This window comes from Sciurus vulgaris, assembly GCF_902686455.1.
Source record: "Sciurus vulgaris genome assembly, chromosome: 17".
Taxonomy (NCBI): Eukaryota; Metazoa; Chordata; class Mammalia; order Rodentia; family Sciuridae; genus Sciurus; species Sciurus vulgaris.
The window spans coordinates 71,815,717-71,838,929 of NC_136478.1; the positions used below are offsets into that span (position 1 = coordinate 71,815,717).

At 57.2% G+C, this 23,213-nt stretch overlaps 3 protein-coding genes across 8 annotated transcripts; 2 read left to right on the forward strand and 1 right to left on the reverse strand.

The window, feature by feature from the left end:
* Positions 1-871: 871 nt before the first annotated feature.
* FIZ1 (FLT3 interacting zinc finger 1) lies at positions 872-8,097 on the reverse strand. 4 transcript variants are annotated; one of them, XM_079118470.1, is made up of 3 exons: positions 7,993-8,097; positions 6,144-6,495; positions 872-3,158 (listed from the first exon to the last, which is right to left on the reverse strand). In XM_079118470.1, exons 2-3 carry the CDS (start codon positions 6,459-6,461, stop codon positions 1,968-1,970), a joined length of 1,509 nt encoding a protein of 502 aa, XP_078974596.1. In that variant the 5' UTR covers positions 6,462-6,495; positions 7,993-8,097; the 3' UTR covers positions 872-1,967. The 4 variants fall into 4 exon arrangements, with proteins under 4 accessions (XP_078974596.1, XP_078974595.1, XP_078974597.1 ...); XM_079118469.1 differs by having other exon boundaries at positions 7,905-8,040; XM_079118471.1 differs by lacking the exon at positions 7,993-8,097 and adding an exon at positions 7,008-7,408.
* A 451-nt stretch (positions 8,098-8,548) lies between these two features.
* ZNF524 (zinc finger protein 524) lies at positions 8,549-11,798 on the forward strand. 2 transcript variants are annotated; one of them, XM_079120009.1, is made up of 2 exons: positions 8,549-8,900; positions 10,537-11,798. In XM_079120009.1, exon 2 carries the CDS (start codon positions 10,575-10,577, stop codon positions 11,358-11,360), a length of 786 nt encoding a protein of 261 aa, XP_078976135.1. In that variant the 5' UTR covers positions 8,549-8,900; positions 10,537-10,574; the 3' UTR covers positions 11,361-11,798. The 2 variants fall into 2 exon arrangements, with proteins under 2 accessions (XP_078976135.1, XP_078976136.1); XM_079120010.1 differs by lacking the exon at positions 8,549-8,900 and adding an exon at positions 8,956-10,099.
* A 1,257-nt stretch (positions 11,799-13,055) lies between these two features.
* Positions 13,056-23,213, forward strand: ZNF865 (zinc finger protein 865). 2 transcript variants are annotated; one of them, XM_079120006.1, is made up of 2 exons: positions 13,056-13,284; positions 19,551-23,213. In XM_079120006.1, the coding sequence occupies exon 2, from the start codon at positions 19,578-19,580 to the stop codon at positions 22,752-22,754; it is 3,177 nt and encodes a 1,058-aa protein (XP_078976132.1). In that variant the 5' UTR covers positions 13,056-13,284; positions 19,551-19,577; the 3' UTR covers positions 22,755-23,213. The 2 variants fall into 2 exon arrangements, with proteins under 2 accessions (XP_078976132.1, XP_078976133.1); XM_079120007.1 differs by having other exon boundaries at positions 13,191-13,284; positions 19,576-23,213.

A 23,213-nucleotide genomic window follows, 5' to 3' on the forward strand; every position in this document is an offset into this window, starting at 1 on the left:
CTCGTTTTTTTTTTTGTTGTTGTTGTTTATATGTGGTGCTGAGCGTGGAAACCCAGTGCCTCACACATGCTAGGAAAGTGCTCTACCACTGACCACAACCCCTGCCATCTACTGTGTTTGATGGACATTTTGGTGGTTCCGAGTTCAGATGTGTAAATACTGCTGCTACGAATGCTCTCATGTGCCTACCTCTCCACCTCACCTCAACCCTTCTTCCCTGGGCTCACTCTCCTGGCCAGCCACTCCTCATCCTTCAGAACTCAGCAGTGCCACCTGGCAGGGACGCCCACCCTGACCATGGAAGGCGGCATAGCCTAGCCATTCCCCTTTTCCTGTTGTCTTCAGTGTTGAGGACCATTGGAAATGACCTTCACTTCATTGGTTTCTTTTCTTCTTACCTCTGTGGCCCACACACTAGAATGTAAATGCGCCAGAACCAGGATTAGCTATTTGCTTACTGAGGGGTCCCCAGAGGGGGCTCCAATGCCTGACTCCAAGAGCCCCGCCTGTGAATGCAATTGAGCTATGCAGAAGCAGATGACCTCTCCTGATGGGCCAACTGTGTTCTTGGGGTCTTTCTTAGGATCTAAGGATCTTGCCTGGTGGCAGTCCAAGGGGTGGGTCCTCTTCCTGGGCTGTCTCTAAGGAGATGGTTTGGTTTCCAAGGGGCATGTCCTGTGGGATTGATGATTTCCAAGTGCAGCGTCTGATTTCTAGGGGGCGTGTCCATCTGGTTGGAGATGGATCTTGTAACTAAGGTACAGGTTTCCATTTAGGTGAGGCTTAAATTATCTCTGTAAAGGCCTCAAAACTTCTTTGGAGGGAGTGAGATCTTTCTCTATTTAGGAGGCCTACTCAAAGAGGGAGAGATCCCCACCCCTCCGGAGCCTGGAGCAGAAAATGAGACAGTAGTGATTGACAGGACAAGGTTTATTGGGGTCCTGGAGACACTGGGGAGTGGGAGAAGGGGGGCGAGGTCGAGGCTCACTGGGTGGGAACCCCCTAGCCAAGTTCCCCCCTTCCCCTTGGGGTTAGGAGGAACACAGAGACAGATAGAGATGGAGAGAAAGATGGACTGGTGCTACAGCGGAGGGGGAGGAAACCAGATGTTCACCACCTCCACCAGGATGAGGGCTGGAGGCTGAGACACGCGGACCCAGCCACACTCTACAGGATAAGGGAGTGTCTGTCCTACTGGCTCTAAGAAAGGTGGGGCCAGGCCACAGTGTGGGCCAGCCCAGTGCACCTGGGTCGATCCATCCTACCAGCTAGGGGGATTTTGGACCAGTCTATCCTAGTGTTTGGGGGTGGGGAAGATCATTAGGGTAGATCCATTCCATGGTAGAGAAGGGGAACCTAACTGGAGGTTGGGGGCATCTATCCTGGTCCTCTTTCAGTACTGAGAATGAAATGGGGGAAAGGCAGATTTCGGCTATATTCATTTTCTGGGACCACCAGTTACTGGTGGGTAGCATTTGGAGGGGATCCTGGAAGATTAGGGGGCATGATCCCCACATTCCCCACATCAAGGTCGTAGGGAATGATGGCTCTCAGGGAGCAGACAGACTTCCCGTGGGGGTACCCACCCACACATTATTAGCTGAGAGGTGCAGGTGGAGACCTGTTTCTCATTCCTAGATCCCCACGTCCTAGAGGCCTGTTGATTGGGGGTGCCCACACGCATTCCTGGGATCTCAAGCTCAGGAGTCTGTCCGTAGGTTTCGGTCCCCCAATGAATATGTTCTTCGACCCCTTTGCTGAAAGAGGTCTGTTTCTTTGTGGTCCCCCAGCCCGGGGGCCTGTGTGGGTTCTGAGTGGCCCCATCTCCAGATCGGGGCCTCATCTTAGGGCCTTGGCTCTGGACTTGGAGGGCCGGGGGCTCACTTGCACGCAGTCCTGAGGTCCCTGGCATGGCCCTGGTCCAGTCCCTGGGGTTGGTCAGGTTGAGGGCTGGGTGGCCCAGCAGTTCAGTCCATGCCCCGGTGCAGCTTCAGGTGCCTGGAAAGGTTGCTGAGCGTGATGAAACCCTTGCCACAGATGTGGCAGGGGAAGGGCCGCTCGGTGCCGTGTAGCAGCCGGTGGCGCTTGAGGTAGCACTCGTGGCGGAAGAACTTGCCGCACTCGAGGCATGGGAACGGCTTTTCCCCGGTGTGCACCAGCACGTGCCGCTCCAGGTCTCGCGGCGAGCGAAACAGCTTCTCGCACTCAGAGCAGCCAAAGATCTTCTTGCCGCGGCTGGAGCCCGACGCGGGCTCGCCGGAAGCCGGCTCCCCTCCAGGGGCCGCCGCTGCAGCCTCCTCCCCGCCACCCTCACCGTGGCTGACCCGACGGTGCTCCTCCAGGGCTGCCAGCGCCGCGTACAGCGCCCCGCAGTGGCCGCAGCCGTAGGTGGCCGGGCCCGAGTGAGCCTCCAGGTGGCTGGCCAGCGCCGCGGCCGATGCGAAGAAGGTCCCGCAGTCGCACTGGTACAGGGTGTCTTCCGAGGGCTCAGCTGCAGCGCCCCGCACTGGGGCCTCGCCGCCGCCCTCCGGTAGCAGCCCCCCAAGCTCGGGCACGCCGCCCCCAGTGGGGCCCAGGAGAAGCTCGCCGTCCCAAGCCGACGGAGCGTCGCCCGCCTCTGCTGCGCCGCCCTCGCGCGCCATCTCCGGCCCGCCGCTGGCCCCTGGGGCCCAGACCTGCGCAGGGGGCGCGCCGGTGCCCTGCAGGTCGTGGGTTAGCTTGTGCCGCTCCAGCAGCGCCGGCGCGTTGAAGTCGCGCTCGCAGCGCGGGCACTTGAAAGGCTTCACGTCGGTGTGCGCTGCCCAGTGGGCTGCCAGCTCGCGGCCGTGGTCGAAGCGCCGCGCGCAGGCGCCACACGCAAACGGAGGCAAGGAGGCCGCGGCCGCAGCTGCTGCCTCCGCTAGCCCCCAGCCGCCCGCGCCCGCGCCCTCCAGGCCCTCTCCGCTGCCGGTCCCGGCGCCCCCGCACACCGAGCAGGGCCCCACGTTGCAGCAGACCGAGCAGGGTGCGCTCAGGGCGGGCAGGCCGGGGCCAGGCTGCAGCGGAGCTGGGAGCACACCGCGGTGCTGGCGCTTGAGGTGGCGGCCCAGGCTGGAACGCGAGGAGAAGCGAAGCTCGCAGACCAGGCAGCAGTAGGGCTTCTCACCAGTGTGGACGACCTGGGAGTGGCGAGGAAGAGCACAGAGTCAGCGCAGAGGGGCTTTCCTGTGCGGCAGATTCCCAGGCTTTCCGCCCAGCTTCCACCGGCTCACATCCACTCTCTCTCTACTTTGGACCACGCTGGCATCTTTCAGTGCTCAAGAAGGCCAAGTCCCTTCCACCTGAGAACCTCTGCAGATGCTGCTCCCCCAGGGTGGGAGACTTCCTCCCATTCTTCCTGGCTAACACATACTCCTCTTCCATGGGCTCACTTAAGGGTGTGACTCCCTGGGAGAGTGGTTAAGGGCTGGAGCTCCCAGTGTCCTCTATTCTGTGAAAGGTGAAGCAAGTAGCTTTGAATCTCTTGAACTCTGCTTTTCCCTTTTGTGACATGGGCAGAATCAGACTAGCCATATCACAGTGCTCCTGTGAGGATATAGGGAAATGGTCACGAGATAATCGGTCGACTTAGGGATGCTAAGATCACTAAGGAGCCTTTCCATGCCCTCTAAACCAGTATACAGTGGGGCAGGTGGAGAGGGGTTTTCATGATCACCTAGGTGGGATGTGGCTTTTAAGGTACACGCTGAACCTTCTAGAGCAGAGCTGTCCAATAGACTTGAGTGACGATGGAAATGTCCTACATTTGCACTGCCCCATAAACTAGCCACTAGCCATATGTGCTACCGAGCACCTGGAATGTGACTGGACTGGTGCCAGTGAGGAACCCAGTTTTAGATTTTAATTTATTTGAATAGAACTCACCACCTGAGGCTAATGGTTCCAGAGTCCCAGAGGCCAGCCTAGGAGGGGCCTCATCCAATGTCAAGTCTGCTGTCATAAGCCAGTAACTAACAGCCTCAGGTCTATCAAGGTGGAGCTGTGATTTGAACCAAATCTGGCTGCTTTTCAGAGTCCTGCCTAATTTTTTTTTTTTTAACAAATACTGATCCAGGGAATCACTTCCAGATCTAGGAAATCAGACTCTCCCAGGATGGAGACCAGGAATGTATTTTTTTCTGAGACACATCCAGGTCTGCAGGCTGGGAGAAACCAGAGATCTGTAGCATCATTCATCCCATGGTCAAGAGCTTTTCGAGTGTGTTGGTTGGTAACACCTGCCTGAGATCCATGATGAGAGTTCAGCGTGATTGGCAATTTCTACCAGGGGCATGGACCTAAAGGAAGAACCAGGAGCGGTGCCCACCTGCCATTTGGCTCCAGACATGGTGATATGGCTGCAGTACAGTGTGGTGCACAGAACTCTCTCCTCTTTCTTACAAGATTTATTCTCTCTCCACCTGACTTTCTAACACAAAAGATCGTGCTGGCCTTGGGACTTTTGCACATGCTGTTCTCACTGCCTGGAACGCTCTTTCCCATGACAGGCTCCTCCCTTAACAGGGGAGTGTCAGTGTATCTGTCAGCTGCACTGCTCCCAGCTCTCTCCTGGTATCCATCCTCTCCCTTCCAAGTTTCTACACCCCACCTGGGTTTTGTTACCTCCCGAGCACGTAAGAGAAAAGAGGAGCCATATTGGTTTGCTCACTGCTGTAGTTTCAGGGTCTCACACTTAACTAGATGCCACAGGATCAGTGGATTCCGCAGCCTTCTCTGGTGCCACACTGTCCCTGGCCACACATCCAGCTCCTGAAACGCCTATGCTGCTTCCATGAACACTTGCATTCCCTGGGTCCAGGCGGCCCTCTCCTGCCTGGTGAGCACCTCCTCCTTCAGAGGCACCACCTGTCTCAGCAGCAACCCTGACCCTGGCCAGCTACACTGTATCTCTTCACCCCTGTGCCTTGGCTGCAATCTAACCGTTACTAACCTGTGTGTCAGTTAATGTCTCCTTCCCTGGACTGCTGGCTCTGGGGGCCTTGAAGGGCCTTGAAGGGTCTTGAAGGTTTTTGAAGGTTTTTCCCTGAACAACCTGACTCTAAGGGCTCATTAAATGGTTCAGTTGGATCATGGCCTACTGGTGGGCAGGAGCGGATGTCACGTGGAGTTGAGGGACTCATCGCCTGAGCATGAGGGCTATAAGCAGTGGGTACTTGGTCACTCTGATGGATGCAGACACTGGATGAGAGAGGGAGACAGGAGGTGAGGACACCACCGCTACCATTGGGGCCAGCATCCAGGATGTGAGGTTCTGAACAAGACAGATGCTGGGGACAGAGGTGGGGATATGAAGACCACTGTAAAAGTCCGGTCTGCCTTACCTTTGCAGTGTGTCTGGCATACAGACATGGTGTCCCAATTCCTTACAATAACAGAGAAGGTTGGACGTGGGCCTGCCCCTACCCACCTTCCACCCTGCCCAACCACAGTCTCCAATCAATCCTTGAACACACCAGCTCCTTCCCACCTCGGGCCTTTGCACGTGCATTCCTCCTGCTGGAATGCTTTTCCCAGATGGAATTCTTGGACTCAGATTCAGCTCAAACATCCCCTTGCTCTAACCTTCCTGCCCCAAGTAAAACAGCTCTCTTCCTTTACTCCTCTATGTGGATCTACTTGTTTATTTATTAGAAATATCCTTCCCAACACTTCTCTGTTCCCAGGGCAGTCTTATCTGTGGAACTGCTTTCTTGTTTATCACCTAACTGGCACTGTCTTTCTGCAAAGGAACATAAATTCTCTGATGGTTGAGACTTTATTGATTTTATGATCGCAACCCCAGTGTTGGGCCCAGGGAAAGTCCTCAATAGGTAGTTGTGGAATAAACAAATTATTTGTATATGTGAGAAAACTATTTTAAAACGTTAAGAAAGGGATCCACAGACGCTGGGTATAGGGCAGGCCCTGGCAGGGGGCTGAGCAGAAGGGACAAACTTACTAGCATGTTGGAGGAAGGGCAGTGACCAAGAGAATTATCTCACCCTTTGGTCAGGATGCTTTGATGGAGGGAAGAAAGGAGAAATTCTCCACGGAGAAAGCAAGTAAGTGGGCCTCAACCAGCTGCCTTTCGCCAGTGTATGAGCTCTTGGGCCTGTAGGACTCACCTGGTGGTGTAGCAGGCCGGTGGAGTCGCGGAAACCCTTGGGACAGGCAGAGCAGCGGTAGGGCCGCTCCCCTGTGTGGGAGCGCAGGTGGTTGGCCAGGTTGAAGCTGTGCTTGAATCCCTTGCCGCAGCGCGGACACGCGTGGGGCTTGAGTGCCGTGTGCCGGGCGAAGTGACGCCGCAGGTCCGAACGGTAGCGGAAGCTCTTGCCACATTCACTGCAGTGAAATGGGACCCGAGGGGCCGCGGCGGGTGCTGCCTGTGCTGCAGCGGGTGCGGGCGCGGGGGTGGGGGGTGCCGGCAACCGGGCTTCATCCATGGTGACAGGTGGTACAGTGGTGGGTGGGGGCTTTCTGGAGTAGGGAGGAGACACAAAAGCAGGTGAGGGGATCACCTCCGTGTCAGCCCCTTGGGCTCACAGGTCCAACTTGTCCCCTTGGAGACCCACCCACTGCTAAGCCACGCCCTCCCTACAAACCCCACCCACTGTTGTTTAAATTCTTCTCACTCACAAATCTTTTTCCCTCTTCTTCACTCATCTGCCAATCTTCATAACCACTTCCACGTCGCTTCTACTCTGGATCCTCTCTAAGCCCTTCCCATATAGACGCAGGTCCCACCACTCCTCTAAAGACACTCCTAGTGTTCCCTAAACATGTATCTGTATTCCTGGCCATGCCACTTTCCCTCCAAAAGCCTCTCCTACACTTCTTTGAAGATGACTACTTCGTGCACAGGAAGACAAGGACTTGCAGTTAAGCACACAGGTGTCAGGTTTTCAGGAAGACCAGAACTAGTCGAACAACCTAGATAAAACCAGTAAAAACTCTTGTCATCTGCAAAAGGGAATAATTCTAGTACCCACCTCACGGAGTGGTGGTGGGCATTAAGCCACAGCGCGGCAAGTATGTTTGTGCTCACGTAAGTCTGCGCACAGCCAAGACTCAAGTGCGCTGTTGTGATTACCCCTATCCGTGAGGGTCCTCCTACTTTCCTCTTTTAGTCCCCCCATGTTTTCCAAGTTATCCGACTTCTCCAATCTTTTCACTTTAACAAGATCTGACTTCAAATACCACACATTTTTTCCGTCAAATAAGCCCCATCCTTTCCAAGATCAACCTCCACTCCACTTCTGTCACTTCCTCCGCCCCTTCTTAGTCCGCTACTGAGCCACCGCCATCCCCTCCAAGCTCTTTCACTTTCATTATTAAGACTTGATAGTTCCATGGAACTCTCCAAATTACACCTCTAAACCTGGGCCCCTCTCTGTACCCACCGAACCCCACCCCGCCCCGCCCCGCCCCGCCCCACCCCACCCCACCCCACCCCAGACAAACTCCACCCCTTCTGCCCTAAGCTCCTCCTGCTTCTTCCTGTTCCCTATGTCTACAAGCCTTAAGTTTCTTCTACCTTTTAAACAGGCCCCGCCCACCATGGTACTAAGCCACGCCCCTCTACCAAGCCCCACCCTTGAAAGGCTCCTCCCACTTTCTACCCACAGTCCCTTAAAATGCACGAAGCCCCACCCATCACAAGCCCCGCCCATTAGTCGCCTCCGGCCACTGCTCCGCCCACATCGACAATAGGCCCCGCCCCCTCGTGCTCCCCACGGCCTAGGGTGCAGGCCCCCCCCCAGCCTAGTCGGCTCGGAGACCTAGGCCCCAAGACAACCCTTTGTGCCCCTCCCCCTGGCCCTAGAAGGTGCGGCCCCGGGCACTCGGGGCGGGGGAAGGTCAGGCGGGCGGGGGCCAGGCAAGTCCACCTCGCTCGTAGGGGGCGGAGGTCCTGGAGGCTTGGTGCGGCCTCGGGAGGCCGGGGAAGTCAGTCGGCTTTCCTCTTTAATTACTTACACCTCCCTCTGGGCGCCGACATTTTGGGCAGCGGGGGCAGCGTCACTTCCACCCGGGGGGCCCCTCAACTTCCGCCTCGGCTCCCGTCTACCCCCCTTCTCCCGCCCTCTCGGCTCCCCCTTTCCAGCCCACCCCGCCCTTCTCCTTCTTTCCCTTCCCCTTCCTAGTCCTGTAGGTTAGAGAAGCCAGATTGGCGCCATCTTGGGTGAGGGCACGAGAGGGGTGGGGCCTAGGGTCACCCCCGGCGCCACATAGAGTAAGGGCAACAGCTTAGCGCGCGGCTTCCTGCAGTCTATAGCGACCCTAGCCGGTGCTAACGGAGGCGAACATAAATATGATTCCTTTTCCCCAACCTAGCACTGCTTCCTTGCAGGATGCTGAGTTGCATCAGGAGGGCATAAAGAAATTACAGTGTTCCAAGTGCAATAGAGAAAAGACCAGGCACGATCTTTTCTACTTAGCCTTCCATGGGGCCTCGAAGCTATCAGGCGCCATGTTAGTTGTGGGCACTAAGCAGCCATTTCCCGCTTCTTATCTATTCTGTGCCGGTCTTTGATTGGATCACCCGGTTGGGTGCTTTGTGGGTGGAAAGGCCTTTCGATGTGGTCGGGGATGTGGTGATGGGCTATTTCCCACTTGGGCAAATAAGGCGACTGGTGCGCCTCTGCCTTCACGGACGTGACCGGTCCTTAGGACCCAGCGAGTCCCCTTTGTTCCCCGCGGGCGCGGGCGGCGGGGGGAGGGGCCGCTGGCGTCCGCTCCGATGGGCGGGGCCGGCCCTCGCGCCATCGCCCCCGCCCCGCCGCCGCCGAGGGGCAGGGCCCCCTCGCCCCCGCCCCTTCCCACGCGCCGGCCCGTCGCCCCCCGCGCGCGTGCACACACGCGAGCCCAGGCGGCATGCAAATGAGGTACCCGGGAGGCGGGGGGCCTGGGAGGGGGGGAGGGGGGAGAGGTGGCCGGGCGCGCGCCTGAGCGCGCCCCAGCACCTGCTCCCGCGCTCGTCCCTGCGCGCGCCGACCTCGCGCCCCGCGGAGCCGCCGGGCTCGCGCGCGCAGACCCCCTCCTGGCAGCTCTCGCTGCCTGCGGCCCCCGCGCCGCTCATTGGCCGCCGCCCCCGCAGGGCCCGCCCCGCGCGCGGGCACCGCCGCTCCGGCCCGACGGGCGCGCGCCCGCAAGGAATGGGGGTTGGGGAGGGTCGAGGGACCAGGTGCCTTCCTTTTCCTCCCCTGGGTTCCTGAGGTCCGCCTCCCGGTCCAGGTTTCCCCACGGGAGCGAACCATCTGGTCGTGGAACAGTTACCGCTCTTTGGACTTCAGGCCGTGTGTCCATTAAAAGGGGGTGGGGGGCTGCGGGTGGTAGAGGACTTGCCTAGCATGCTCAAGGCCCTGGGTTCCATCTTCTGACCATATAAACAACAGCAACAAAAAAAAACCAACAAAAGACTAAACGGGGACGCGGGGCACTCGTGCTGCTTCTCTATTACACCCCATCCCATGCTCCCGCGTTCTAGTTGGCTCTGGGAAGATGGTGATGGTGGTTGTAGTTTTACTGTGTACCAGTAGATTAGGGACATTTTAAAGCTCCTTCCATATTCCGCGTGACTCTCCCACAAACTAAATATATCCATTTTACAGAGGGGGAAACTGGTACAGAGAAGACAATTACTTGCTTACTATGGATAGAGCTGGATTCAGACCTGGGCATGAGACTTCATGCTATCCTCTTATCTCCTTGGGTCTATTTCTTCTCATTCCCTGAGCAATACTGGGTTGAAGGCGTGCCCCTGCACTAGCTAACAAAAGGAACTGGGCTTTCTTGTACCTGTTGCCCGTTGCAAAATGGGAAAGGTGCATCCTCAATCACAAGAGTGGTGGAAGACTTAGCTGCTCATGATTCTCATGAGGGCTCTTCTGTGTATGAACCATTCGAGCATTATTATCCTCATGGCATGTCTGGGCAAGCAAGTAGGACTGAATCCCATTTTGTGAAAGACTTAATTGAGCTCAGAGAAGTGAACACCTTGCCCAAGGCCACACTTAGAGGAAGTGACAGACCCGGAATTTGAACTCGGGATGTCTGACTTCAAAGGCCAGACTTAGCAACGTGGGTATGTTTCCTCGTGCACGAATTAGGACCAGACTTTGCCTAGGACTGATTCCTTTCTTCCAGTCCCGAACCTGAACCCGATCCCCTCTTCTGCCAATCAGGAAGGACATTTCTGAGACCTCTATGGCTCCAGAAATTGATGGGCTATTTTGAGACCTGCACTCAGTTGAACTCTTATTTTTCTTTATTTAGCTCATGTTGACCTTGAATTCCCGGGTCAAGGGGAAGAATTGTAGGGCAGGAGGGACATTTGTGGGACTCAGGGCAGCGAGTACAAAATTATTTTGCTGTTTTACCCACCAGCATGGCTATAATTGTCTGGTCGAAGTCAATCATACTCAGGTTAAGAGACTTGGAGAGAGGGATGGGTGACATGTTGTGGTACACAGGGGTGCTGGAGGCCCTCCCCACACTGACAATGCCCCTCTCTCCTCGTAGCCGGCTCCAGTGCCCAGACCCAAGCCCCTCACTGCTCAATGGACACCCCCAGCCCAGACCCGTTGCCTTCGACTTTGCCTGGGGAGGAAGAGAAACCTCTGACCTTACTTCCTCCTGTTCCCCGGGGCCGCCGAGGCAGACCTCCCGGGGGAGCCGCCTCCTCAAATCGGACCCTCAAGGCCTCCTTCCCTCGCAAGCGGGGCCGCCCCCCCAAGTCAGGGCAGGAGCCCTCGCTGGCGCAGGGGCTGACCTCGCAGGTGGGCAGTGGTGGTGGCAGCGACCTCCTGTTGATCGATGATCAGGGTGTGCCCTATACAGTCTCGGAAAGGTCGGCTGCAGGTGGGCCCCAAGGCTCTGTCTCCAGAAGGGCCCCACACTTCTGCCCTGTGTGCCTGCGGGCCTTCCCCTACCTCTCCGACCTGGAGCGCCACAGCATCTCACACTCGGAGCTGAAGCCACATGAGTGCAAGGATTGCGGCAAGACCTTCAAGCGGTCCAGCCACCTGCGACGGCACTGCAACATCCATGCGGGCCTGCGGCCCTTCCGCTGCCAGCTGTGCCCACGCCGCTTCCGCGAGGCGGGCGAGCTGGCGCACCACCACCGCGTGCACTCCGGCGAGCGCCCATACCAGTGCCCAGTGTGCCGGCTGCGCTTCACCGAGGCTAACACGCTGCGGCGCCATTCCAAACGCAAGCACCCGGAGGCCATGGGGGTGCCCCTGTGTCCCCCGGATCCAAGGCCGGAACCGCCCTGGGACGAAGAAGGCATACCGACCACAGCGGGTGTGCGCGAGGAGGGTCCCCAGGGGAAGGAGCCTGCCTGATCCGCACCCTCGGCCTCAGCTTCCTGGTCCCGGCTTTCAGCCAGGAACTCAGCTGGCACCGGGCCTGGGCAAACAGGCCAGGACACCCTCGCTTCTGGTGACCTTCCTGTCGTGGGAGGGGGTCGAGGGTAGGGACCTACACCTCCAGGTCCTGCTGCTTTGTGGCACCTTCCCGCAGACTAACAGGTCCCGGGAGGCAGGGGCTGTGGAAATAAATCCCTGCCTACTGGCTTCATGTGTGTATTCCATGATGATGCCTCTTCTCCATTGCAGTGTTCAGCGACTGCACCGCCTTGACGGAAGTGTGTGGGATTCCAAATAACCCACATCACATGCCTTGTTAGCATGGCGCCAAAGAATGGCTCTGAAGAAGCCTTTGCTCCTCTCCTATTTCCACCAGATCCCAAAGTGCTACCAATAAAAAGCCAGTCTAAGTGAGCCATTGACCCTTCTATGCAAACGTGACTCTAGGCTCCCCCCATCCCTGCCAGATTCCCTGAAATTATGTTGATACGTATGCCCCGCCTCCTGGACCCGCAGTTTTGAATGAAAAACTGAGTTGAAGGTTGGATGTAATTCAGTGGTACATCCACTCAGTGCATTGCATATGCAAGGTCCTGGCTTCAACCTCCAGCACCGAAAAAGAAAAAAGGGAAAATACTAAGGAGTTGAAGGCGAGAGGGCTGAATTTCGGTAGTTTATCAAAAGAAAGGTTGGCCTGGCGGGGCGCGCTCGGCCGCCATGCAAGCCTTCTTCGGCAGTTAGTGGAGATTAGGGCGGGGCTTGGAAGGTGCGAAGGCGGGGGGTGGGGGTGTAAAGCCGTTAAGGTGGGCCGAAGAATGACTTCGAGGGAATGGGCGAGAGTCTGCCTGAGGGATGGGGCTGGAAAGAGCTTTCGAAAGACAGAGTATTAGAAGTAGGACTTCTCTGTTAGGAAGTGCTGAAGGGTGGGCATGACTGGCGGGAAGGCGGTACCCGAGCGAGGGGGAACAGCGGGGGGAGCTGAGTAGATCTGGGCCTCGCCGCTGGAGGAAGGGCTGAGTTGGGAGGAGCTTGTGGAGATACACGAGGGGAGCAGTGTCAAGTGTGGTAGAGCTGTGGTTGAGCTACAAGAGACCCTCCTGGAGGATATTTTAAAACACCGAAGCTAGGCCCTACCACACAGGTTTCTTCCATTCAGTAGGTTTGGGGCAAGGAGCTGGACGCTGACTCTTACTGCCTGAGAACCACTGGTTCAAGGAGATGCTTTAGGTGCGAGGCATTACCACTGTAGTCAGGTTATGAGGGTCCTGCAGCTCTGGGCAGAAGGACAGAATTTAATTCAAGGGGCGGGTACAGCTTAAGTGAGTCGGAGCTTGGAAGGGGCGTGGCTGAGGGCGTTGCTTGGACCAGGGAGGGGATCTCCAGAGCGTAGAGGCTTGGAGAGAAGGAAAGAATGGAGAAACTTGGTGGGGGTGGGGGCGAAGGGTACAGGTTTGGGGGTCGAGGGCGGAGCCTATGAAAGAGTGCGATGAGGGGGGCGTGGCTCAGAGCCCGGGGGCGGGGCCCAAGCGTGGGACCGGAACTCAGGGTGTGCCTTCACCGGATGTCCGCAGTACGGGGGCGGTGCCCAAGGAAGAAGCGGGCACACCGGGCGCAGGCGCACCTGGCTCCGCTGGCCCACCGGAAGCTGCCTAGGCCTTCCCCCGCCCGCATCCCCCCAGCAGTGCGCAGGCGCACTGCCCCTCCCTGCGCCGCCGCCGCCTCTTTCCGTCCTCCACGCCGGCGCCTCAGGAACGGGCGCGACTTCCGCTTCCGGGCGGGCGGCGCGGGGCTGCCGGGGAGGGGGAGGGGGCGGCACTTCCGGTCGGGCCCTCGGGTCTCCCCGGAGCGGCGGCGCCTCCTCCGCCTCCTCGGCCTCCTCCCGGCGGAGACCCCGGCGCCGGTGAGTGACGGGCGCGCGGCCCGGGGGCCCGGGGCGGCGGGGGCGGGGGGCCCCGCCCTGGCCTGCAGCGGCCCTCAGGACGCCCCCCAGAACGTCAGTGCTTCTCCGCCGGGCGCTAGCCAGGCCCCCCCACTGCTCTCCAAAAGACCGCTCCAGATGTGCCCCGCATGAACGCCCCAGCTCGGACGGCTGCCGGAGCACCTTCATTCGTGACGGTCCCCTCAGTTGCCAGGCCCCCCACCGATGCGCCTTCGTAGGATCTTTCACATAGTCCACCGTCATTGCCTCTTGCAGGGCAGTCCCCCGACGCCACCAGCATTGCTCCTCTTGTAGTGCAGCGGCTCGTGAACCCTGTTAGTGACTTCTAAAGGACTGCCCCCGGGAGGGCTGCATTCGTGCTTTGCGACGCAACTGGCCCCCACTAACGCTGATCACATACATTCCGGCCCCAGCGCCCCTTTTGTTGTAAAAATGCTTTCTATTCTCATCAAAATGCCTTTTACCCATGCAGCCCTCCGTAATGCCGCTCAAGAATATCCCTTTCAAACACACCCCTCAACGAACAGCTCCCTCTAGCGTTCCCCGTTAATACCCACACCTTCCCTCCCCGCGCAGGAAAACCTGTCGGTTAGCGCCGGGCCCTGATTCTGGCCTTCTTTGCCTTCAGTACTTCTGTTCCAGAACAGAGCCCGGCAGTGGAACTTTCTTAGCATACTCCCTAGCATTAGCCAGTTCTGACATCACTTGCAGCCAGCTCAGCTGACCCAGTCCTGGACTTCCTCGAGAAGGTTCCCTGGTTCCACCAGGGTATGACACACCTCTTTCTGTAGAAGTTTGTTGTTCATTCACTCTTCCCGGCCCAGGACATATAGCTGGGAAGGAGAGAAGTGCAGACGGTCTTTCATCTTATGAAGTTTTACAGTTTAATTGAGGCAGATCAGAAACAAGAAAAGAAGCCGTATAATGTCGGTTCTCCTAGAGGCTCGTAAGCTACTTCAGAGGTGAAACTTGAAACATGAGAGGTAACTTAGCCAGGCAAAGGTCTTGGTGAACAGCCAGGGGGAACAGCATGTGCAAAGGCCCTAGGGCACTGTGACCATGGTGGGTAGACCAGCAGCAGAGGAGGCTGGTGAGGGTGGAGCAGAAGAATTGAGGGGAAGAATGAGAGGAAGGAAGGCTGAAGGCAGAGAGCCCAAGCCCTGAAGGCTGATCATTTACTTGTTCATTCACACACACTCATTTGGCAGCCGTTTCATGAGCACCTGATTCACCCTAGGAATGCCACAAGAACAAAACAGGCAAAAATCCCAGTCCATGCGGAGTGGATATGCTGTCGAGAGGGCAGACAACTAAAAATCAAAATGCACATGAGTGCGAAGTCATACAGTGGGCTAAGGGGACAGAGAGGGCTGGGGTATCACGAAGGCCTCACCCAAGATTCCCTCACCCTCCAATAATCCATAGGATAAAATGTTAGCACTCCACTTCTTTGGACAACTGTGACCCACCAGCAGGTTGCTTTTAACAATCTCTCCCTAGGAGCAAATGATTAAGAGGGTGAGCCCTGAATTCCTACTGGGGCTCAAATCTTCAAGCAAATCATTTTCTCTCTTCTCCTTGTTCATTCATTTAATCAATGAATACTTATCAAGCCAGGCACTCTTGTAGGTCCTGAGAACAGGGTAGTGAACAAAATGTAAAAATATTGCTTCTGAGCTGTGTTTGGTGGCACATGCCTATAATCCCAGTGACTCAGGAGGCTGAGGCAGGTGGATTGCTAATTCAAGGCCAGCCTCAGCAACTTAGTGAGGTTCTAAGCAACTTGGTGAGAACCTTTCTTAAAAATTTAAAAGGACTGGGGGTATAGCTCAGTGGTAAAGCAACCCAAGGTTCATTTCCCAGTACCTCCCTTCCACCAAATTTTATTTTATTATTTTTTTTTAATTTGTTTTATTTTTTTTTTACTTCTAGCAGGTGCAGTGGTGCATGCCTATGATTCCAACTACTTGGAAGGCTGAGGCAGGAAGATTTTAAGTTTGAGGGCACCCTGGGCAACTTAGCCAGACCCTGTCTCAAAACAAAAAACAGTTTTTTTAATAAAAGGCTAGGGTTGTAGCTCAGTGGTAGAACACTTGCCTTACATGCTCAAGGCTGTGGGTTCAATTCCCACTACTGAAAAAAAAAAAAAAAAACAAAAATAAAACACCAAAAACCAAAATAAAAGCCACTTCTGTCTGGAGAGGGAGACCAGCAAATCAAGGCAGGGTAGCAGAATGTGTGAAGCATTAGGTGATGGTGAGTGGCACTGAGAGAAGTGAAGCAGTGTGGGGAGATCAGGATGTGGGCCTGGCCACAGGTGACAGTGGTCACCAAGAGCCAGTTTGAGAAGACAACAGTGGAGCAGACAGGAAGGAGGTGAGGGAGTGACAAGGTGGGCACTCCAGGCAAGGCAGCAGCGGGCAGGAGTGGAGCGGACACGCTGGTGTGTGTGGGGACCTGTGGGGGCCACGGAGGCCATCCAGGTCATCCTAAGGACTTTGAGTTGTGCTCTGAGTGAGTGGAGGCACTGCAGGGTTTTGATCAGAAGGTCGTGGTTTGGCTCTAGTCCTGTCTAAATGGGAGTAGTAATGCTTCTGAGTTTGTGGTGAAGTTGAGACAAGTCCCATGAGTCAACAAACAGCAGAATTCAGCAAATGCCAGAGGCTTACCATGGATTGGGTCAATCCACAAAATTTGGGATTAGGTGGCAGGGAGGTGGGTGAGGCAAAGCCTGTCTGCAGTATATGGTGGAATGGGGGCTTCACCTTTGTCTTGGAAGATGGAATACTGAAAGCATATTGTAGGGGATCAGAGCATAGAATCTGGAACCCCACCACCACCTGCTGTGTGATGTTGGGAGATTCATTTACCTCTTGGGCCCACAGTTACTTCCTCTGTATTTCGGAGTCAATATGTGTAGCCTGGGCATGGTGGTGCACACTTGTAATCCCAGCAACTCTGGAGGATGAGGCAGGAGGATCCCAAATTCAAGGCCAACCAGGGCAACTTAGTGAGACTCTGTCTCAGAATTTAAAGGTGGAAGTGGTGGTGGGGGATGGGGATGTAGTTTGGTGGTAGAGTTACCCTGGGTTCATTTCCCAGTACTGGGGAAAAAAAAACACCGAAGTAATTGAACTTGTTTGGTAAGGTGCCTGGGAGGAGGGTTTAGAAGAGCACTTGACCAGTAGGAGGCTCTTGTCCAGGGTTCCATGCCACTCTGCATCACTGTTATGATTCCAACAGACTGGAATTTCATCACGAGCAGCTTTGTTGCAACTGAATAACTCACATTTCCTGGCATCAGAAACAACCAGAATCAAGTAGCTGATTTCCTTCTTACTGGCCATGTGACCCTGGGGGAATAACTTGGCTCCTCAGTTTCCCCACTTACCAAATGGGACCAAGAATGGCTTGAGACTGTTGTGAGGCACCAAGGGCATGGTACCTATTAAACTGTCCAAAAGTAGATGTGAGCAGTTACAACTCTCACTGCCTTCACTGTGGGACATCTCCTCCAGAACGCCTCTCTACCTAAAGCCCTTCTGTGACACTCTTCCCCTTAGAAAGACAATGTAGACTTGAGTCCTCTGAAGGAGGAAGTACCTTCTTTCTCAGTGGACGTGCTCTTGAGACTGACCTGTTCTCTCCCCATTCATGCCCCGCTCAGCATCTGCCCCGCTTGCCCTCCACGCCACAGCACTGTTTCCAGAGCCCATCTTCTGGGATTCGCTGCTTGTTAGCTCCATCTCTGCGCATGTCTGCTTCCTGGGGGTGTGGTAGTCAGCCTGGTCTTGTACATTTGCTCATTCCACAGATCTTTATCAAAATGGGCATTCACAGCCATCGGTTTCCCTCTGCGCACTACATTGTGTTTCTTCAGCGTTGGTATGTTGTTATTTGTTTTCATTCCCTGCAAAAAGCATTTTCGTGGTGACACAGTGTCCACACAGGTACTGTGCTAGGTTCTGGGGGTCCCATTGGGGAACAAGAAGGGCCAAGTCTTTTCTCTCTCAGTGAGAGCAGATAGTAAACACACAGCAAGGAATACTTAATAAGCCAGTGGCAATAACTGTGACGTAAAGAACGGTGGGATGATGGCTTGGGAATGCAGACCAGAAGGAAGCTCAGGAGGGCACCGTGTTGAAATCTGAGGAAGAACATTCCAGGCAGAAGGAAAAATCCATGCTGATGTTTTGGTTTTTTTTCGAGAGAGTAGCCACCACCCCCTCTTACCAGGTTCCTCATACCTAGAGGGAGGTGAGAATAAGAGGGAATAAGACTCCTGCCTCCATTCCCAAAACACAGCTCCTGGAAAACACTCCCATGGGGCTTGGTAGTGGAGATGGGGTGCTCTTCTGGCTGCCCAAACCAGTTGCTTCATTACAGACTGTTGCTCTGTGACCTTGAGCAAGTCACTTGGCCTCTTTGTGCCTCTGTTTTCACACCTTTCCAATGAAGGGAACAGGTGTTCCTGTCTCAGTTGTGGTGGGGATTCAGTGAGTTAACAGGATCATGTGCTTAGGAAGGTGGGCAGCCTATGGAAATGCCAGTTGGCCACAGCTGTTGGTAACAGGTGCCTCGGTGGAGGTGAGTCAGGGTAGTGTACGCCTCCCCACCACTCCAAATTGCTGCCCTGATCCCGGCATCCGGGTGCTTTCTCCCAACCTCTGGGGGCCCGACCTCCGTTCCACCTGCAGTCTTCCAATTGCCATGCCTTTGCTCCTTCTGGAGAGGGATTAAATGGAGGCGGTATGAAGGGCATGGGATGTCAAGCCTTGTCCAAAAACAAGGACACTCAGAGCTGAAGATGAAACTATCTAGCACTGGGGTGGGTGGGGCGGAGGAGACACTCACCTTCCATCTTTGGCAGGAGAGAGCCTGCCATGCTGACAAAGGATGAAAGATCTGTGTCTTGGGAGGCCCTTGGGATTCCTAAGGTGGGCTGGGGACTGAGCCAGGGCCCAGGGGTAGGGGTGATGGACATGCAGCAGACCCCACAGGCACTGCTCCTGTTGGCTCAAGGTCTGGGTGGGTCCTAAGAACTTGGAGAACAACGGCAGAGACAGTGCTACGGCTACAGTGTTCAGACGGGGACAGCTGTAGTCTGGGATGAGAGGTATTCCAAGGCAGGTGCTGGGAGTACCTGCCTGCAGAGAGGGGTCAGGGCAGGGGCTCAGGCTCCCCCAGGTGTATGATGTCATCTGGTGGTGTGCACAGCTCAAAGGACAGATGGTTCCATTATGTGCTATGTCACCCTTGTTCAATCCCCCTGAGTTGAGGACTTTTAATCCTGTTTCAAACGTGGAGAAAGTGTGAACCCCACATATTCCCAAGCCCAGGGCCCGTGACATGTTGGGTCATATCAGGCTGTCTTTCAGAAACCCCAGCACCCTTGCAAGCAGACACTCCTTCCCACCTTGAGTTCCAGCAACACCCTCTTTCCCAGTACCAACTCTTCCCAGTTCTCTTCCTTTTCCCAGCTTCCTGTTTTACTCTTGGAAGCAGCAGCAGCAACAGCACATGGTGATACCTTTCATTCATGAGGTGCTTAGAGTGCCAGCAGCCCTTTATCGCGTGCTAGCCCTGAATGGTAACAGCCCTGTGGCTGGGTCTGTGCTGCTCTCCCCTTTGGAGATGAGGAGATGACCACATAGCTAGAAAGTGGCAGGGCTTAGATTTGAACCTGGTTTCTCGCTGCAGAGCCACCATATTTTTTTTTCTTTTTGGTGATGCCGGGGATTTGAACCCAGGGCCTTGTGCTTGCGAGGCAAGCACTCTACCAACTGAACTATATCCTCAGCCCAAGAGCCACCATCTTGACCACTCTGATAGAGTTGCTGTTACCTTCATTTTACAGAAGCACATCCTGAGGGGTCTGAGCACAGGAAGTGGAGCCAGAGGCAACAGAGAATCTTAGAACTGAGATCAGAGTCTTCCCCAGTACCAGGGAATTAGACTGAGAAGGAGAGAACGGACTTGCAGGTGGTGAGGGGAGGGTCTGGAGGTCGGGGAGGTTTGTGAGGACCCTGGAAAAGTTGGGGAGAGATGGAATTAGCTGGAGAGATGGAGAGACGTGGAAAGGGTGGGCATTGAGGGCCTGAAGAAGGGCTGGGAGGTCCCGGGCTAGTGCAGGGAGAGGAAAAGCTGGGGACGAGGCTGGGTGATGACAGCTCCTTTTGCTGGCAAGGTACCTGCCCCTTCTTCAGCCCCCATCCTCCTCTTTACAGGGTCTCCCTTCTCCCCATCTGCCAGAAATGGAGGCAAACCCGGCAGGCAGCAGCGCCGGGGGTGGCGGGAGCAGCGGCATCGGGGGCGAGGACGGGGTCCATTTCCAGAGCTACCCATTTGACTTCTTGGAATTCCTCAACCACCAGCGCTTCGAGCCCATGGAACTATACGGGGAGCATGCCAAGGCCGTGGCGGCCCTGCCCTGTGCCCCGGGGCCCCTGCCCCAGCCCCCGCCCCAGCCCCCGCCACCCCAGTATGACTACCCACCCCAGTCTACTTTCAAACCCAAGGCGGAGGCCCCTTCCTCCTCCTCCTCCTCCTCGTCGTCGTCCTCCTCCTCCTCCTCTTCCTCCTCCTCGTCTTCCTCCTCTTCCCAAGCCAAGAAGCCGGATCCACCCCTGCCACCTGCTTTTGGGGCCCCCCCGCCTCCGCTCTTTGACGCTGCCTTCCCTGCCCCACAGTGGGGCATTGTCGATCTGTCGGGACACCAGCACCTGTTCGGAAACCTGAAACGAGGAGGGACAGCTTCTGGACCGGGGGTGGCACCTGCGCTGGGTGCCCCTACGGGAGCCCCAGGGCCGCTTCCAGCCCCGTCGCAGACCCCACCAGGACCTGCTGCAGGGGCAGCCTGCGACCCAACCAAGGACGACAAGGGCTACTTCCGAAGGCTGAAATACCTGATGGAGCGGCGCTTTCCCTGCGGGGTGTGCCAGAAGTCTTTTAAGCAGTCCTCGCACCTGGTGCAGCACATGCTGGTACACTCAGGGGAGCGGCCTTACGAATGCGGCGTCTGCGGCCGCACGTACAACCACGTCTCCAGCCTCATCCGCCACCGCCGCTGCCACAAGGACGTGCCACCAGCCGCCGGGGGCCCACCACAGCCCGGACCCCCACTTCCTCAACTGGGCCTCCCAGCGCCCACAGCCAGTGCAGCTGCTGCTGTCCCCACCACGGTGTCCTCCGGCCCCCCAGTCGCACCTGCAGCGCCCGCCGCCTCCGGGGATGCGAACGCTGCCCCTGCTGCCCCTGCGGCCGTTGGTGTGCCCCCTGCAGCCACCGCCGGTGGCGAGGGCCCATTTGCCTGCCCGCTCTGCTGGAAGGTTTTCAAGAAGCCCAGCCACCTTCACCAGCACCAGATCATCCATACAGGCGAGAAGCCCTTCTCCTGCTCCGTGTGCAGCAAGAGCTTCAACCGGAGGGAGAGCCTCAAGCGGCACGTGAAGACGCACTCCGCGGACCTCCTGCGCCTACCCTGCGGCATCTGCGGCAAGGCCTTCCGTGATGCCTCCTACCTCCTTAAACACCAGGCGGCTCACGCGGGAGCGGGAGCGGGGGGCCCTCGGCCGGTGTACCCCTGCGACCTGTGCGGCAAGTCCTACTCAGCGCCGCAGAGCCTGCTTCGGCACAAGGCTGCCCATGCCCCACCTGCGGCCTCCGAGGCATCCAAGGAAGGGGCTGCCTCGGTCCCACAGCCCCCGCCCACCTTTCCCCCTGGCCCCTACCTCCTGCCCCCAGACCCACCTGCCACAGACAGCGAAAAGGCGGCGGCCGCCGCAGCAGCAGTGGTATATGGCGCCGTGCCAGTCCCCCTCCTGGGTGCCCATCCGCTGTTGCTTGGTGGGGCAGGGACCAGCGGGGCTGGAAGCTCGGGCTCCGGTGTCCCCGGAAAGACGTTCTGCTGTGGCATCTGCGGGCGCGGGTTTGGGCGCCGGGAGACCCTGAAGCGCCACGAGCGCATTCACACCGGAGAGAAGCCTCACCAGTGTCCGGTGTGCGGGAAGCGCTTCCGCGAATCCTTCCACCTGAGCAAGCACCACGTGGTGCACACCCGTGAGCGGCCCTACAAGTGTGAGCTCTGCGGCAAAGTCTTTGGCTACCCGCAGAGCCTTACCCGTCACCGCCAGGTGCACCGGCTCCAGCTGCCCTGTGCCCTGGCTGGGGCCACTGGTCTCCCCACCTCCCAGGGCACCACAGGAGCCTGCGGGCCTGGGGCTTCCGCCACATCCGCCGGACCAACTGATGGGCTAAGCTACGCCTGCTCAGACTGCGGAGAACACTTCCCGGATCTCTTTCACGTCATGAGCCACAAGGAAGCCCACATGTCAGAGAAGCCATACGGCTGCGACGCCTGCGGCAAGACCTTTGGCTTCATCGAGAACCTCATGTGGCACAAGCTGGTCCACCAGGCTGCCCCAGAACGCCTACTCGCACCCACACCGGGTGGTCCCCAACCCCCTGATGGCTCCAGCGGCACTGATGCAGCCAGCGTGCTGGACAACGGGCTGGCGGGAGAAGTCGGGGCGGCTGTGGCAGCACTGGCAGGAGTGTCCGGGGGCGAGGACGCCAGCGGAGCTGCTGTGTCTGGGGCCGGTGGAGGTGCCAGTTCAGGTCCTGAGCGCTTCAGCTGTGCCACATGTGGCCAGAGCTTCAAGCATTTCCTGGGCCTAGTGACTCATAAGTACGTCCACCTGGTGCGTCGGACCCTGGGCTGTGGCCTCTGTGGCCAGAGCTTTGCTGGCGCCTACGACTTGCTCCTGCACCGGCGCAGCCATCGGCAGAAGCGGGGTTTCCGCTGCCCGGTGTGTGGGAAGCGCTTCTGGGAGGCGGCCTTGCTGATGCGCCACCAGCGCTGCCACACAGAGCAGCGGCCCTATCGCTGTGGTGTGTGTGGCAGAGGTTTCCTGCGCTCTTGGTACCTGCGGCAGCACCGCGTGGTGCACACTGGAGAGCGGGCTTTCAAGTGCGGCGTGTGCGCCAAGCGCTTTGCACAATCTTCTAGTCTGGCGGAGCACCGGCGGCTGCACGCGGTGGCTCGGCCCCAGCGCTGCGGTGCCTGTGGCAAGACCTTCCGCTACCGCTCCAACCTGTTGGAGCATCAGCGGCTGCACCTGGGTGAGCGGGCCTACCGCTGTGAGCACTGTGGCAAGGGCTTCTTCTATTTGAGCTCTGTGCTGCGCCACCAGCGCGCCCACGAGCCCCCTCGACCTGAGCTACGCTGTCCCGCTTGCCTCAAGGCCTTCAAGGATCCTGGCTACTTCCGTAAGCACCTGGCGGCGCATCAGGGTGGCAGGCCCTTCCGCTGCTCCTCCTGTGGGGAGGGCTTTGCCAACACCTATGGCCTGAAGAAACACCGTCTGGTGCACAAGGCGGAGGGCCTAGGGGGCCCTGGACCAGGGGCAGGAGCCCTGGGGAAAGATGCCTGATCCCAGAGCTCCCATCTGCCACTGCAATCAGATGTCCCTTCTTGACTCCCTGCTCCTGGGGCTGCTGATCAGACTGTCCCCTTTCCTCACTATCACCCATCCTTCCGAACTTCAGGTGGTTGAGCCTCCTTCAGGGCCCATGCCCTACAAATCAAGACTGAATCACTCCCATCCTGGCCCTCTGGCCCTCCCCTCATTCTGTCAGACATGAACCTAACCCTCTGTCCAACCCTCTTTCGTAACCCTCAGCAGCCACCCCCAGCAGCATTCTGCCCTGGGAGCTCTTTGGTGGATATGGATCTGAACTGCCCCCACCCACACCCCTGGAATCTGGCTGGACAGCACTGAGCGAGATGGGAGGACAAAGGGGGTTCTGGGTGCCCTTGGATTGTGGGGTGGGGGGTGGGGTGGCAGACGCAGCTTGTACAGAGCAGAGAACAATAAATCTTATCAACATGG

Coding starts and splice junctions, on each gene's coding strand:
- ZNF524 (XM_079120009.1), top strand. CDS start 10,575: ATGGACACCCCCAGCCCAGACCCGTTGCCTTCGACTTTGCCTGGGGAG.
- ZNF865 (XM_079120006.1), top strand. CDS start 19,578: ATGGAGGCAAACCCGGCAGGCAGCAGCGCCGGGGGTGGCGGGAGCAGC.
- FIZ1 (XM_079118470.1), bottom strand. CDS start 6,461: ATGGATGAAGCCCGGTTGCCGGCACCCCCCACCCCCGCGCCCGCACCC. Junction 3,159..6,143: donor CCGGCCTGCTACACCACCAG/GTGAGTCCTACA, acceptor CGCCACTCCCAG/GTCGTCCACACTGGTGAGAA.